Source organism: Echinops telfairi, unplaced genomic scaffold, assembly GCF_000313985.2.
Source record: "Echinops telfairi isolate 266 unplaced genomic scaffold, ASM31398v2 ScPeMD7_18;HRSCAF=68, whole genome shotgun sequence".
NCBI classification, from domain to species: domain Eukaryota; kingdom Metazoa; phylum Chordata; class Mammalia; order Afrosoricida; family Tenrecidae; genus Echinops; species Echinops telfairi.
In genome coordinates, this window is record NW_022103915.1 from 27,527,920 (window position 1) to 27,543,387 (window position 15,468).

Genomic DNA, 15,468 nt, shown 5'->3' on the forward strand with positions numbered 1-15,468 from the left:
ACCTCTTTCTTGCCTGGAGCTGCTAGTGGGTTCCAACGACTGATTTTTTAGTTCACTGCTGAGCGTTTTAACCACTGAGCCACCTGGGCTTCTCTCCCAGCCCAGTGGTCCACATCCCTCCCCTCCCGCCATCCAGATCAGACCAAGTTTTCTTCCCTCCAGGTCTTAGAGCGGTGTGTCCTCCGCCTGCTTGCTCCCTCCCCCGTCGTTCTTAGAGGGAACCTTTCTTCTTATGGCGAGAACCAATGAGGACCTGGCTGCCTCCAGGCCGAAGCTGACCGCCATCTTGTCACATCCCCCTGGCTCTCCCGAAAGCAGGCAGCCGCCCAGGGAGTTCACAGGGGAGAAGTCAGAAACATCACTTCCTGGGAGGAAGATGAATCCAAATGGCAGCTCTCAGACATTCTGCTCTTGTGGGAGTTGAAACAAACCCTCCTCGCCCTGCTGTCAATGGTCTCTGGAGTTGGGGACTCAGAGCAGAGGGAAACATGCCCCGCTACTGCCCAGGACCTCACCTGTGACAAGTCTCAGCCTGCTTTTTTCCACCTGGAGTGGCCTGCCTCCTTGTCCAGCCTGTCCCTACCTTCGACGTACGATGGCCACTTTCGGATTTCCCCTCAGGAGCTCCCCTGCTCACTGCCACTGTCCGACACCCGTCCAGCCCTCAGCTGAGATGCCACCTCCTGAGCGAGCTATTCTGCGTGCCTAACCCTAGCACCCACACGCCCCAATGTCAGGACTCAAACCTCAGCTCAGGCCCCCTCCCTCCTCCACGGCACCTACAACTGAACCTTTCATCCTCCTGTTCCTTCCCTTGCTGACTGCCAGCCCCGCCTCCAACAGGCATCAATTACACGAGGGCCTGCTTGTTCGTCACTGGATCCTCAGGGCATCCAGCATGGGGCCCGGCAAAACAAATGTTTGCTGAACACGTGAACTTCAGGCACTATAGAGAGGTGCTTTGCATGTGTGATAGATGAAGCAGAAACCATCATCCGTTCCACCCCTGTTTTACCAAGGAGGGAGGCTGTCTCTTCTGTGGTGGCAAGCACTGAGTCTGAATAAGATGGAGCCCCGGGGTGGGGCAGAGTTAACACACTCGATTACAAACCAAAAGGCACCTTGGAAGAAAGGCCTGGTGATCTACTTCTGGCCTCTGAACACCCCAGGGAGCACAGTTCCACCAGGAGTTGGCACCAACTCCCCAGCAACTGGGTATTTCAGTTTTTTATGTCTGGGGCTGCCAGCACTCATGGGGCCACGGGGCTCATGGAAGACTGATGTCAACTCAGAAACCGGCGCCAAGAACTGGCCTTCGGATGGCTCATCTGGCGGCTCTGCACCCAGCTGTTCCGAGGTCCCCAACGACACAGCGGCTTGCAGGGGAGGGCTGTGGGGCTCAAAGTGGGGAAAGGAGCTGCCCAAGGCCATGTCATCAGGAAGAAGAGGTGCTGGGACTAGACCCCTGCCCTCTCAGCCTGCCCAAGCCTCAGAGGGAGCACGGGCCCAGCCACCGCGTGGATCCCGGCAGGTCTGGTGGATCTGGAAAACCGACAGAGCAGACAGACAGCAGTCAACTCCATGAGGAGGACTGAGATCTCTCCTGGGAAGGAGCCTGCGTGGAGCTGGAAGGATAAGCTTGCCCCAGGACGCTGCTCCCATGGGAGCAGGTGACCATGAGCATGGGGGAGGAACTGTTCCGAGCATCTGTCTCCCAACCCAGTCTCTCCGGGACTCTTGTCTAGGTCCAATGGAGAAATAAGCTATAAATAGAGACCAGGGGCCGAGGGGCAGCTGTTTCACTGAACACTCTGCAGGACAATGTGGTGGCAGCATGGCTTAGGGAGCGTGGAAGAGTAAGCAGAATGCTTTCCACACACAAGGGTCCAGGAGCTGGACGATGGCACACTGCGCAAGTGGGGCCAGGCGTCTTCTTGAGCACGCAAGACAGTCCTCGCCATGCCTGCAAGTCTGGGGAGTGTGTGGCAGGTGCCTGGGATCCTGCACCAATAGGCGGGGCTACGCCCATAGGCCTGAGTCACTTCAGCTAGCATTGTCCCGGTGGTCCTTCCAGGCAGGGGAAGCTGGAGAACCTTGGCCAGGAGCTTCGTCCCAGAGAGCCGCTTCTCCTGCTGCGCCCTTCTCCCAGCTCACACTGCCCTCATTCTTCTACTGCACGCACATACACACCCATTCACACACCCATTCACACACATACACACACTTGGCCCGCCCCTGAGTCAAAAGGGGTTCAAAGGCCATCCCTGGCCCTTCCATTCAGGAGAAGACAAGGCTGGGAGGAACCACCTACCTCCGTGGTGGTGACTGGACTGTGGCCAATGCCCCTCCTGACGGAGTCCCAGGAGCGGGCCGTCAGCATGCAGGCAAACAAGGGGTAGAGCTCGCCAGCACCCAGGCACCGGCTGTACTTTTGCACGTTCTTCATGTCAGTCCAGATCAGAGACTGCCAGAGGTGGCAGTAATTCAGGCGGAACTCTTCCGTGAGCACCTGGGGGGCAGAGGGACAGTGGCAAGACCTGAGACTCCTGCCCCCGTGAGGTCCTCGCCATGCAGACCCTAAGCCCCCAGCAGTGGGTGTCGACCACCACAGGGGCGATGGGTTGGGACTGAGGCTCCGGCTTGATGTCTGCTGCCCTGCAAACAAACACAGCCAACCCTGCAGACCCCTAGGCCAAGCCCCGAAGTGAGGAGCCTGGTCTATCCAATTGTCACCACCATGTTCTTCCCAGCCCCAGGATCTCCACAGTGGGCTCCTGTGATGACCCAGACAAGCTTGAAACTCTCCAGGGAAGTCTGGGGAGCTCAGGCCATGCAGCCCAGAGCCCAGGAGGGGCACCACCTGTAGACCCCTCTGCTGCCAGGACGGAGCATGAGCAAGAAGTAAAAGGTCGATTGTGCTTGGCCTAGGGGCTACTTTGGGGCCTGAGACAGCAGCAATTGGCCCCAAATGAACTCTTCCCTCTTTGTGGGAGGTCCAGGGGTGGGGAAATGAGAGTGGGGCTCTGAAGAGTGGCCTAGGAGACCCCTGGGAAGCCACCCTAGGCCCTGGACCTCATGAAGTCAAGTCAGGCCCTGAGCCCCGGGGCAAGCAGGGAACATCGCCTTGAGGTTGCTTCCAACCAGCTCTGCAACCCTTGGACAGGTCTCTGGGACGGACAGTCTGGGACCATCTGTCCCATCAGCTCCCTGCCCTCTGGGCCATGACACAGCTCCTCACTGGGGCAGGACACACCGTCCTGCCTCCCTGGGAAACCCAGCTCACAGTTCGCCTGGCTTCCCTGGAAAGGAGGCACATATACACGCACATTTCCACAGAACCCTCCCCACTGGCGGGGACACAAACCAGCCTGGCTTTACTGCGGAGGGAGCAGAGGCCCTGGACCTGTGACTCACAAACAGTGAGCCTGCTCCTGGGGCAGGACAGAGGTCCCTCCAGCTCTTAGCTCTCGGATCCATTGCCATGACTGGTCCCAGAGGGCAGTGGGCTCCCCTACCTGGTAGAGCCCGTGGTCCAGCAGCACAATCTCGGCCTGCCCGGTGCCAGGCTGTTTCCGCACCAGCACGTTGCCCGGGTGGGGGTCACAGTGCACAAAGCCGTTGACAAAGATCATCTCACTGTACAGCTTGCCCAGGTGGCGCGAGACCTGCAAGGGAAAGTGGGGTGGGAGTGCTGCTGGCCCGGAGACAATGGTCACCATGCTGGTCCCTTCCAGGAAGACCAGAGGCTGGTGGGCTGAGCGGCCAAGGTGGAAGTGATGGACTGAGACTGGGTTGCATTCAGGTTGCAGGGAGGAGTTAATCTCTAACCCAGAGCTGCCAGGCATTCAAATGTTGGGAGCTCGCAGACACAGCATTTCTTTGAAGCTCCCGCTGTGATTGAAGCTTCCTCTTCCCAGGAAGGCAAGAGGAGTAGTGAGTCCGTGGTAGAATGCTGTGCTTCCTTGAGGGAGACCTGAGTTCAAATCCCGGGCAGCCGTCATGCTTGTGTACTGCAGTCATGCTCACCGGGTTTCAGCAGAGCTCCCAGAGTAAGTGGGATGAGGAAGAAAGGCTTGGGGTCTACTGCTGGAAGCCAGGCAGTGAAAACCCCTCGGAGCTCCAGAGTGCATTGGCTGACCTACAACCGACTGCGGGGCTGGCCGCAAGAGGCCTGTGCAGGGCCTCACTCCCCTGTGCATGGGCTCACCACGAGATGGACAGACTCGGAGCAGCAATGACATGGTGGCTTTGCACACACACACACCCCACCCAAGGAACCATGGTGGCGTCCTGTTGGCCCCAAGGTCAGCAGACGGAGCCCAGCAGCCACTCGGCTGGAGAAGGGTGAGGCTGTCTGCTCCCATCAAGATTTACAGCCTTGGAAACCCTAGGGAGCAGCTCCACTCTGCCTTACGGCGTCACCAAGAGTCTGAATCGGCTCCCAGTCTCTGAAGCCTGCGCCCTCTGTTCTTCCCCCATGCCCTGTCTTCCCTACTCTCTTATCCGTCCCCACCCCACCTTCTTCATTTCTAACCCAAAGCTGGTGAAAGGCCGGGACAGTGGTTGGGGGGAGTCATTTTACCCACCACTTCTCCAAAGGGCCGGGGGCTATGTATCAGCCCAGGGGAGCCCCAGCCCACCGTGTGGGCTACCCTACCGCCCAGGCTAGTGCCAGGCCTTGCCTTCTCTCCCTCCAGGTTGTCTCTTCCCACCCACCCCCTTCCCTGGAGCCCCGTGTGCATCTGATGGATGATGTCTGCACAGAAGAAATGACACTGGAGAGGCCGTTTAAATCATCCTGTCACTCCGCTCTCCCTGCCCAGGCAGACGGCTTATCTCGACTCCCTTTTTATTAAAACTAAAAGCCTCTTCCCGGCAAGGGGACAGCTGCGGAATACTGCCAGCCCGAGCTCCGAGACAGTCTGTCCGTGGGGCTCTGCCAGCCCAGAAAGCGGATGCCCAGGTCATCTGCTGCCCTTGGCATTTCTGTCCGCCTACACTGGCCCCCAGGGTCACCAGCATACAGCAACACAGTCAGAGAGGCGGAGCTGGCGCCCATGAGGTGAGGAGAAACATAAAACTAGGGCCGTAAAAGGAAGGTTCAACTCCTTTCCTCCACCTGCATGGCATGGTCTCCCCTCACACTGCACCAACACTCCAGCATTACTCACTTTCTCAACTTCTCCACTGATCCCTGCCCCTGGCTACCTCAGGGCCTTTGCACATGCCATTCTCTCTGTAAGGGTATTTCCCCCTGGCTGTACTCCTGGTTCCTTCTGCTCCAGGCTCAGCATCAGCTCCCCGGGAGGCCACGTCTCACGACCCTCCTGCCAGACACTGCCCAGCATGCTGCACTCATCTTTCCCAGCACGAGCCTGCTATCTGCATATGGCGCTCTAGCCCACTCTCCAGGCGCTCCGGTGGCCCTGCTGGTGTTGGGTTGCTCATTGTCAGGTCAACAGCTCAAGCCCACCGGGCGCTCCACTGGGGAGAGACACCGCTGCCTGCTCCTGTGAGATGGACAGCTTCAGAAACCCTATGCCAGGTCGCTACGAGTCAGACTCCACTCCAGACAGGGGGTCTGGGTGGGTGGGTGGGTTGAAGAATGGATGGGTGGGTGAATGAATAATGTGATCCGATGTCTCCAAGATCCAAAACCAGAATCTTAAGAACCTATAAATCCTTTGTACGGGTCTTAGTCTCAGAGGCTGGTGGATAGTGGGCTCCAGGATGGACTGGGAGACTGACCAGCCCAGACAGGCTTCCCGTGGACTGGAGCAATCAGAAAGAACCCCGGAGGCTCTCCCTCTGCTAAATATGAACTTGACCCCAAGTGGGTGCTATCAACCTCTCCCTCATCCCACTCGATGGTGGCAGCTAGCTCCGGAAGCAACGTCTCTTTTCATGGTAAGAACAGCCCTCTGTGGTAAGGCCCATCGTCGTCCCCATTTGACAGAGAGGGAAATCGAGGCTCAGAAAATGCCATGATTTGTTTAACTCAAGTCTCAGTCCAGAGCCTCTGCCCTGAAACAAACAACCTCCGGCACAGCCTCCTGGGTTGCTTTTAGGGGGGGGCTTTGAGGTGTCCCAAAGAGACACTGAGCTGGGGTTTGAAAGGTTCCAAAGGGTCCCAAGGACCCAGGCTCCCAACATCACATTGGCCAGGCCAGCAGGGTGTTTTCCACACCACTAGAGCTCCTCCCAGCCTCCTGAAGACCACTATCTAGTGCTGGCTCGCACCTAGTTCTGTGCTTCTCCGTCTAGTTTGCGACTTTGAATCAGCTGCTTCGAGCTGAGCGTCAGTTTCTGCTTCTGTAAAATGGAGCCCGTTTCTCAGGGGCCACCCCCGAGGTAAAGACCCTCATAGTACTGGGCACACAGTGGCAGTGGCTTCCCACAGTTGCCCCTCCTGTTGTACTGTTAGGGATGCCTTGCAGCACACCTGCAGGGTCAGCAGGCTCTGTTCGGTGTGCCTTGTTAAGAGCTGAGCCCTGGGGTTGGAGAAGTCATTTAGTCCCCACACTAGTCCCACGCCCCCTTGCTGCTCAGCACCAGGTTCCAACTGCCATCACCTCCTTCGGTGAAACCAACCTTCCAGTCTTCCCAGCATCTGCCCACGTGAGGACAGGACTTCGTTCCATGTCAAAGCCTCCTGGCTCAGGCTAAGAGGCCCAGTGTTCCAAGCCCCCGTTCTGTTTCCTCGGGACAGACAGACAGGGGAGGGGATTTCTTCATCCCAGGGAGACAAGCTCTGGAAAGTTAGATTTTCCAAACCAATTTCATTTATTAAGTAACCATCCATTTTATTTGTCAAAGATGCACATAAGTTCCAATCAGGACTCCTGATCAGCCCTAGATAAGCAGGTGGCCAGACGGCGCTGACAGAATTCCAGCCCAAAGCATTGAAATGATATTTCATTTCGTCCACCAGACCTGTCAAGGGGAGATGTATGATCTCCCTTAAGCTTCCTGAAATACTGCTAATCGCTCTGTTCCCCCCATTACTGTGCTGAAAGATGGTCCCTGGGGGTCTGGGAGCTTGGGGTGGGGGCCATTGCCCATGAGGAGAGAGCTACTGGGGATGGAGGAGGAAAAGCTATGAGTTGGGCTCATATACGTACAGCCAGAGCTACCAGCGGGGCCTCCCCATCTCCACCCCCTGGCTAGCTGCCTCCATCTGGATGCCGCCAGTTGGGGGCTCTTCTTGGTGTTCATGCTCACCAGGACACACAGCCACAGAAGGGAGAGACAGGGGCTGGCGTCAAGCCTGTGCCCACGGGACCCTGGTGCCATCTTGGTTCTGCCCACGAAGAGCAGGGAAGGCCTGGGACAAGTCCCTTTTCTACCTGGGTCCCTTTGGCTGTGAAATGTGACAGTCTACCTCGTCTCCTTCCTCACAGATCATCTTCAAGAGTCAAGGTCAGATGAGCGCACAACAGGATTGCCCCACAGGGTCCTCTTGGCAGAGCACCAGGTCTTCCTGCAGTGGAGCCCCTGTGGGTTTGAACCCCCAACCTTGGCAGTTAGCAGTCACGCACTTGACTGTTAAACCACCAGGGCTCCTTTTTAACAAATGGTAGGTTATGATTTCCAACTTGGGGAGGGGGGGAGCGAAATAAGCCCATTGTCACTGTCAAGGCATATTTCCAAAAAAAATTAAAAGTATGGCTCGCATGCAAATATGCACGGCACACATTTCAAAGGCTTATTAACTCGTTAATAAGGGAGTGGGTGCAATGGCTGAGTAAGGAACCAGTGTTCATGGGCTTACGCCAAGACTAGCCCAGGTACAAAACTAGTAACTGTCCTCAGCCCACGGCCAAGCAGTCCATTCTGACACGCAACCACCCCAGAGGGTGGGGTAGAGCTGCCCACCCCACCCCCCAGGGCTTTCCAAGGCTGAACTCCAGCACAGCTTCCTGCCGCAGAGCAGCTAGTAGGTTCCACTCTCTGACCTTCCAGTGAGCAGCCAATTGATCGAACCCCTGCGGTTACCGTCCTACCTTGGGAATTTAAAAATCACAACCTTTGGAGTTACCTTTTATGGGCTTTGAGTGCGCAGTTCGAAACCACCAGCCGCTCTGCAGGAGAAAGAGGAGGATTTCTACTCCTGTGGATTTCTACTCCTGTAGAGAGTTTCAGTCTCAGAAACCCACAGGGGCAGTTTATTGTCCACCCTCCAGGGTCGCTGTGAGACGACTGGGCTCGAGGGCAGTGAGTTTCAGTGAGTGCTGCTGGACAGGAAGTGTCTGCCCCTCGCCAGAAATGACAGACAAGGGGGAGGCGACTCCCGAGTCCAAGCCCATCGTGCCTTTCAATCACAAAGCCAAGCAACAGCACACGCCCACCCACCGCACCCCCGGACACCAAGGCCAAGCAACATGGCACGGCCACAAAGACAGCACCCTTCGCCCCCTCTGGTGAGCAGGAACTGGGCTCTCCAAAGATCGTGACCCTGCGACACTCTTGGCACGCCAGGAACTAATCCGACCCCCAACAACAGACAGGCCTGTAAGGTGGCCAAGCAACCTAGCAAGGACAGCCTTCTTCGAACCACCAGCCGATGACATCCGAAGGACGCTGTTGCCCCGGGATGACCTCAGAGGCAAGACGAGAATGACGCCACAGTAGAGGGTGGAGCAGGGGAACAGCAGTCCAGCTCGATGAGATGGACGAACCCAGTGGCCGTCACAATGGGCTAAGGCTTAACAATAACTGTGCGGAGGGTGCAGGGCCGCGCAGTGTTACGTTCTTCGGTAGAGAATGCCCCCCTGCAGAGTGTAACCCCCACCCAGGGCATGGACTGCGCCCAAGACTCTGTCCAGAAGGCCCCTGAACGAGTCACCCCAGCACAAAGGTCCCACAGCAGTGTGTGGGGGGGTGTCCAAAAAGAACTGGAGACAGACACCGTGGGGAGACAGCCACATGACGCCAAGGAGGAAGAGACAAGCGGGGATGGGGGTGGGAGTGGGAGTGGGGTGGTGGGGAACCCAGGCCTGCCAGCTGCCCCAGGAGCCAGCGGGGAGGCACGCCCACTTCTTCCTTGGAGCCCTCATGGGACTCAGATTGCAGCTCGGCCTCCAGAGCCCAGGACAAACCTCTGTCCTGAACTGCTACCAGGGACATGGCCGCCAAGTGGTGGTGGCAGCCCAGGAGCCGCCTTCAGGCCCCGCTGCCCCAGGGTGCTGCAGCCACCACAAGGTTGAAGGCGCTCCATGGCCTTCATGGCAGGAAAGCCGGGTCGTGTCGCTAGCTGGAAAGCACTGGGGGCTACAGCTGCAGAAGAGGCCCTCTTTAGATGATTAAAAAAGTCGGTGACCAGTCTTCCCATGGTTCCATGTCAAAGGGACGTGCCGCTCCCATGCGCGACTCCAGCGCAGGCACAAAGCCTTCCCTCTCTAACGGCGGTGGGTAGGGACCCCAGGCAGCTTCACAAAGGCTGAGTAAAGAATTAATTTACCAAATAATATTTAAATCAAGGGGTTATTTTGGGATTTTTCTCCAAACTTGAACTGGCTGAAAATGCTTTAATTATTCTATAATTGTGTAGATTAATTTATTCCCACCCCCAAGAGAAATTCTATTTATGTTCTTAGGGGAAGCAAGGCCAAGATCTCGGAGGGAGGGTGGTGTCGCAGGATCTGAATAATCGCAGCCGTCACCTCGGAGTAAGGAGAGGGAGCTATAATCCCAGCTCCACGGTAAGCTTCCTCCGGGTTCTGCCCAGGAGCCTCAAGGCGGGCCAGGTGGAGAGGGCATAGTCCCCTCCCTCTGGGCTCCAGGAACCACCCCTGGGGTCTACCCTCCATCGACTGGCTGTTGCTGTCCCGTGGGCTCCCAACTCACGGCCATGCCACGTGGATCAAAGCAAAACTGCGCGTGAGGTGGACTAGCTAAGAATCGAGCCTGGATCTCCCATGGGGGCAGGGTTTCTTCCCGACATGCTTCCCTTTCTTTTAGCAAATCGTTTCCTCTTGGCACCAGAGGGTGAGTGGGCCCAGGGTGGACTTCCAGTGCAATGAGGGCATTCCCTGGACGTGGGCTGAGGGCCTGGTGCCCAGGGCTTTAGACTTCAACCGCCAAACTGCTACCCATTGTGTAGAAGGTCACGAAATGGGTCTTGGAAAGACAGCCTCAAAAGTTAGTGGCTCCGCCAGCATGAGCGCCCTGGAGAGCCAACTCACACACTTCCCACTCCCGACAAAGCCCACCAGGCCCTGGAGCCTCCCTTCGGCACCGAGACCCTCCAACATCCCCACGTTTCTAACGACGTGGCCCGAGAGGTTATGGAGGACGACGGGGAGCAGCGGAAGGAGGGGTTTCAGGAACGAGGCCTTCAGGCCTCATTAGCTGCTCCTCCTCCATCTTCTGAGCCCCATCCACCAGGCAGAGAGGCCTCGGAAGTGGGAGCTGATGCCAAGCAAGCATGCACCCCGCTCTTCAAGCAGAGGTGGTGTGGCTGACACGGGGTCGGGGGTGGGGGATGGCAGCACAGGGCTTCACCTGTGGGCGGGGCCACAACAAGCTCATTAATGACTATAACTCCGCCTCCAAGTCTCTGTACTCACAGACAGCAGTCGTGGGTGGGCAAGGAGAGGCTCAAAGGAGGTCCGTAAAGACTCCCAAAGGGAGAAGACATGCTGAATAAGAAAGTACCTTATGAATTATAAGTAATTCACTCAAATGTCCTGGGGAAGTATTTTCATCCCTCCACTGGGGATCAAGAGGCAGTTGTGCAAATGGAGCAGGAGCACACTGCATGGTTTAAATAAAGAAAGATGCAGGACAGGGTTGTATCCTCACACCATCCTTAGTCAATCCGTATGCTGAGCAAGTCGCCAGGGGTGCTGGGTGATATGCAGCAGACTGCAGCATCAGGATCGAGGAGAACTTCACAACAGCTTGTGATACGCAGGCCACACAACCCTGCTTGCTGCGAGTGAGGGGGCGGGAGCACTTGCTGCTGATGAAAAGCAAGGACTGCAGCCTTCGGTGTGATTGCAACTCAATGTCAAGAAGAGCAACTCCTCATAACCGGAACAACAGGTGACAAGCACAGCAGTAAATGCTGTCAAGGACTTTGTCTTGGTGGGACCCACCACCTATGCTCGTGGAACGGGCAGACAACAGAGCAAAGGGCACACTGGGTAAGCGGATCTGCTCCCAGTAAAGGATGGACGAGGAAGCACGTTACCTGGAGGACTGAGGTGTGCCTGACCCATGTTACTTCCTTTGTCCTTTCTGTGATGTTTACTCTACTATGAGTAAGAAACTCTATGAAGTGCCAAGTGTTGAGGTACAGTGATATATTTTGCAATGTAAAATACAACGTACAGACGTTTCTATCAAGTAAATCTAAAGAAATACTCTTCATGTTTACGTTTGGGTATTTCAAGGAGAAAATTTGGGTTTTACATGTTTTAAAAAAAACTTTTACTTCGTCTGAGAAGCCCTATGTGAAAACATGTAAAACCCAAATTTTCTCCTGACGACTTACTTTACTATCATTGACCTTGCCAACACTTGGGAGATAGGCCAACCATCCCAAGTTACTCAGCTCCCAAGTTTTCCTACCGTAAAAAGTGTGCTCTGGTGTGAAACTGTGCGGCACACAGCGGAGTAACAGACTCCAGAGAACTGGGAACCTGCAGGAAGCCACGCTGTTCTCCGGGCCTCATAAACAGGTGAGAGGCAGACACTGAATAAGGGACCCCAAGAGGAACTGATGCATTTGAATGGTGGTGATGGGGAAGAATCTTCACAGTACCAGGAACTGTTAAGAGGACAAACCCATCTGTCTTGGAAGAAGTATGACCAGAGTGCTCCTTAGAGCACATCTTACATCCGTTGAACATGTTGTCTGGAGAGACCAGTCCCTGGAGAGGGACCTCATGCTAGGTAAATTACTGGGGCATCTTCAATGAGACGGACTGACACAGTGGCTACCACAGTGAGCTCCAACAGAAGAGCCACAGTGAGGGCGGCGCAGGACCGGGCAGTGTTTCCTTCTGTTAGGTCACGGCACCTAACATCATCTGTGGCAGAGAGACGAAGGGACTCAGACTCCAGGTGTAAGTCACTTGCCCAAGGGCGCTGGCCAGGTAAAGGGGGCACCAGAACCCTGCAGCCTGACTGGGAGGTGCAATGCTCTTCCCACCACGCCCAGCCCCGTGAAGCCTTAGCACTGCTGCTGTCCCCTGCTGAACTGCGACTGCTGGCAGGCAGCGTCTGCTCACCGCAGCTACCCATCAGTGGCACTCAGAGACCAACGTGAGGCACCTACAGTGGCATGGAATGGACTGTGAAGCTACAAGAAAGACAAAAACCTGCAGGGGGCTTCTGGGTAAGCACAGCAGGGGAAGCCCACGCCGTTAGCTCCACTCCCATGGATCCCACTAGGAAGGAGGAGGCAGACCCCACCCACAGCCAATGATGGCAGGCAAAAGGAAGGGAGCAGCCGTGTCTGCCAGGAGAGCCGGTGGCTACTGGCGGGCGATGTGTGTGCCGTGGCATCTATGCTAAGTCACGGCGATCTCAACCACGGAGCACGCGCACAGTGACGCCAATCCATTTCACCAGGGGTCTCCCTCACCTGACCCTCCACTTCACCACACACGGGGCTCTTCTCCAGCTACTGACCCCTCCTGAAGTCCAAAGCAGGTCAGCCAGACAACCCTGTGCTGCCACCCGTGGGATTTCCATGGGCTCACTTACAGACACCGGCCAACAGGCCTTTCTCCCACTCCATCTTGGTCGGAAGCTCCACTGGAACTTGCTGACCATGGGTGACCCTGCTGGCTTTTGAAATGCTGGTGGCCTAACGTCCAGCATCACAACAGAATGGCAGCCGCCCCAGGATGACAGGCTGGCAGGCGGGGACCGGCAATGACTCAGCTGATTAGGAAGCATGGCCCCTAGGTTGGTAGGGAAGTCAGCTCGTTCCTGTCTCGGAGTCCCAGGGCGCCCCAAGAACTAGGAGGCCCTAAAAGCAAAGTTGAAAGAGGCCCCCAGGACCTCCTCCTGACCCTGCCTGGCAGGAGAGGGAGGCTGACTCAAGTGGTAGCAGGGGCAACGGGAATGCAAAGCACAGAGGACATCACGGTTGACCCCGAATCGCCCCTGGCCCTCTCCCCCCAGCTGGCTGCCAGCTTCCGGAGGCATGCATGCATGTGGCTGCAGGCTGGGGCCCGTGGTTCAGAGATGGCCACCACCACCCTCCCTCAGGCCACCAGTCACCGGTCCCGGCTCCCTCACGCACCCAACTCTGTCACCTTTCTCTTGGCTAATTTCCCACAAATTAAATTGGTCCTCAGCCCAGGCAGGGTCTTAAACATACACTCACTGAAATCCAATTAACCTTCGATAAAGGTCCTGCAATCAATAGCCGTTCTGTGGCTGGAGAAGGCTCCAGCTGGCCCGGAGAGCGGCTCCGGCTCGACCTTTACTTTTAATGAGATCAATGGCAGTCACTGTCCCTGGCTCTTCGAGTGATTGGCAAATATGATCACCGGGTCAGGACCCGAGGTACCGTCGGCTGTACTCAGAGACACACGGCTGGACGAGGGCCCCTGCAGGCTGTTGGCTCCCCACAGGAGAGGGCTCCTGGGGGGCTGCGTCCTCGCCTGGGGGACAAAGCACCCAGGGAGCTCTGCTGAGCAGCCCCATCCCCGCCTCCGAACAGGCGGCTCCGGACCACCTGTAGAGGTCCCCAAGATCTCAAGCAGGAAAATGCTTTAGAGCCCACTCAGTCCAAACCAGCCAGTAAGAAAGTTGAGGCCCAGAGAGGGGAGGCCATGTTCCCAAGGCCACACAGCAAGCCACTGGCAGGGATGGCACTTGGGCCTCGTAACTGGTGTTTGACCGCCCAAGTCTCTCAGGAGCTGGCTGTTTAGACTGGTCTCTGGATCCCCACACGCTGGGCCTGGTTGGGATGCTGTGGGGAAGGGGTCCTTCACAAGCAGAGGTGGGTGATTCGCCAGCTTGGACGAACCAAGCAACCCCAAGATCAGGGTGGCAGCTTCGTTGCTGGTCACCCACTGTCCCTGCCGGCAGAACGCTCCCAGCAGGAATGCTCCCGGCAGGCTGTCCCCTGGAGGGCGCATCCTTCCGGAGGGGGGGTGGGGGGGCCTTGCTGAGTCCCATTGTCCTGGGAAGACTTTCTCCTTTCCTAAAGGTCACTGAGTTTGCTGCTGTTGGGAGGATAGGTAGAGCACACACCAGCTCACCAGTTTGGGCCTGTACCATTCAGGACACTGAAGAGACAGTCTTCAAGCCGTGCCACGTCCTTGCCCTCCTTTTCAGAGTTGATCCTCCCTCACTAGCACCGACTCCCTGCCCCCTGAGGTTTCTACCCCGACTGGGCAACTGCTGTCGTCATCTGGCTCCCGTGGTTCTTACAAGAGCACAATGCCCTGGGGGAGGGAGGAGGCGAAAATGAGGAGCTGATACCAAGGGCTCAAGTAGAAAGAAAATGTTTTGAAAATGATGATGGCAACAAATGTACAAATGTGCTGGGCACAATGGATGGATGGATGGATGGATGGATTGTGATAAGAGCTGTACAAGCCCCCAATAAAATGATTTTTTTTTTAAAAAGAGCACAATGCTCAGGGCAGCCCTTTTTAACGAGCGAAGCAAACCACCCTGCAGTAGTATGAGGACGTCAGCAGCCATCCAAGCCACAGCTGGTCCCAAGCCGCGGCCTCCTCCCCACCAAAAGAGGAAAAAGGAAGCCACCGCCTTCTGTCGTGAGACCCCAAGGACTACATGGTACCCAGCTAGCAATACTGAACACTGATCAGAGATCCCATACAAGAATCCTGGTCCGGAGAGGAGAAATGCAAGCTGAATTTCAAATTCCCATGAACTCCAGGCTTTCTAGGGTCACAGAGGGTGGAAGAACCCCTGAAACAATCACCCTGAGATAATGTTTAAGCCTTCAACCAAAAATATCCCCTGAAGTTTTCTTAAAACCTAGGAAGTCATTTAGAACCTCAGACTTCTGTCTCAGACCATGGAGTCTTTTACACACACACACACACACACACACACACCACACCACACCACACCACACCACACCACACCACCACCACCACCCCCTAGTCTTCCATATCAATGCTTGGCTGTAAGAGACATACGAGATTAATTTCTGCGGAGTACAGCCTGTCGGTAATCCGCTTGAAACATCACGTGGTGACCTGCAACAACACAGTAGAATCCAAGGCCCATGGCCCAGCCTGGGATTTCTGTGTGGAAACAGCGTAAACACATCATCTCAGAATACCAATGTGCTTCCCAACGACAGTCATAAAGACTCCACAGGCCAGAGGCAGGGGGTTAAGGAAGGAATGAAGACGGTGTGGTATTATTGCAAGGATGGGCCAGGAGACCAATGGACCAGAGTAGAAATTCCAGGAGATCATGCCTGCTATGCAAACACAGATAGCGCACCCGCTTATATGCAGTCCC

The 15,468-nt window shown here is 56.1% G+C and overlaps 1 protein-coding gene across 3 annotated transcripts in view; it reads right to left on the reverse strand.

Annotated features, from left to right (window-relative positions):
- The window catches only part of ADCK1 (aarF domain containing kinase 1), a 140,694-nt gene that overhangs the window by 8,300 nt on the left and 116,926 nt on the right, over window positions 1-15,468 (reverse strand). For all 3 annotated transcript variants that reach the window (XM_045288136.1, XM_004699056.2, XM_045288135.1), the window contains 2 exons: window positions 3,516-3,665; window positions 2,312-2,509 (listed from right to left, as the gene is read on the reverse strand). In XM_045288136.1, coding sequence (XP_045144071.1) covers window positions 2,312-2,509; window positions 3,516-3,665 — 348 coding nt within the window. The remainder of the gene's footprint in view (window positions 1-2,311; window positions 2,510-3,515; window positions 3,666-15,468) is intronic.